General features: G+C 59.8%; 1 protein-coding gene across 1 annotated transcript in view; it reads right to left on the bottom strand.

Annotated features, from left to right (window-relative positions):
• LOC103610110 (dysferlin-like) overlaps nucleotides 1-225 on the bottom strand; it is a gene marked incomplete at its 3' end in the record, with an annotated part of 53,249 nt that extends 53,024 nt beyond the window's left edge. Inside the window, exon 1 of the mRNA XM_008594349.1 lies at nucleotides 55-225. Within this exon, the coding sequence (XP_008592571.1) occupies nucleotides 55-225 (171 nt within the window). The remainder of the gene's footprint in view (nucleotides 1-54) is intronic.
• Nucleotides 226-502: the final 277 nt, after the last annotated feature.

Here is a 502-nt window from a genome sequence, read left to right as displayed (position 1 = left end):
CTGGCTGCCGAGGCGGCCGTGCCGACGTGCTGGGAACCCGGGGCCGGGACATACCGAGAGGCTCGAGCCCCCGAGAACCCGCCTCCGAGCCTTCTCCAAGGTAGTCAGGGCTGCCCCTCCAGGGAGGCGGAGATCTGTGTCCAAGAGCCCCACCTCGCCTCGCCTTCCCTGGAGCCCATTCCGTCCCTTGCAAGTCTCCCGTCCCAGCAATCTCTGCACTCCCATCGCCCCCATGGGGAAGGTTGCTTATGGCTGGGCCTGGAGCGGTGACAGCACGCAGCATGCTTTCGCGTGTTATGTTTGGTCCTTTTCCAGCTTGTGACCTTCTAGACCAGGGGCACCGGCTTCTCACCTCTATACCCCAGCACTTCAGCACCTAGCATCGGACAGGGTACTGTCCTTCTTTCCACCTCCCAAGTTCGTAGCCTAAATGCAGGGACTAGTTATCACTCTGCTGAACAAAATCTCAACTCCCTTTCCTCTCCGTTATTTTGAGGGATAC

The sequence above is a fragment of the Galeopterus variegatus genome, unplaced genomic scaffold, assembly GCF_000696425.1.
Source record: "Galeopterus variegatus unplaced genomic scaffold, G_variegatus-3.0.2 Scaffold10606, whole genome shotgun sequence".
NCBI classification, from domain to species: domain Eukaryota; kingdom Metazoa; phylum Chordata; class Mammalia; order Dermoptera; family Cynocephalidae; genus Galeopterus; species Galeopterus variegatus.
The sequence above is the reverse complement of the archived record's forward strand: the minus strand, read 5'-3'. Positions and strand labels throughout refer to the sequence as shown.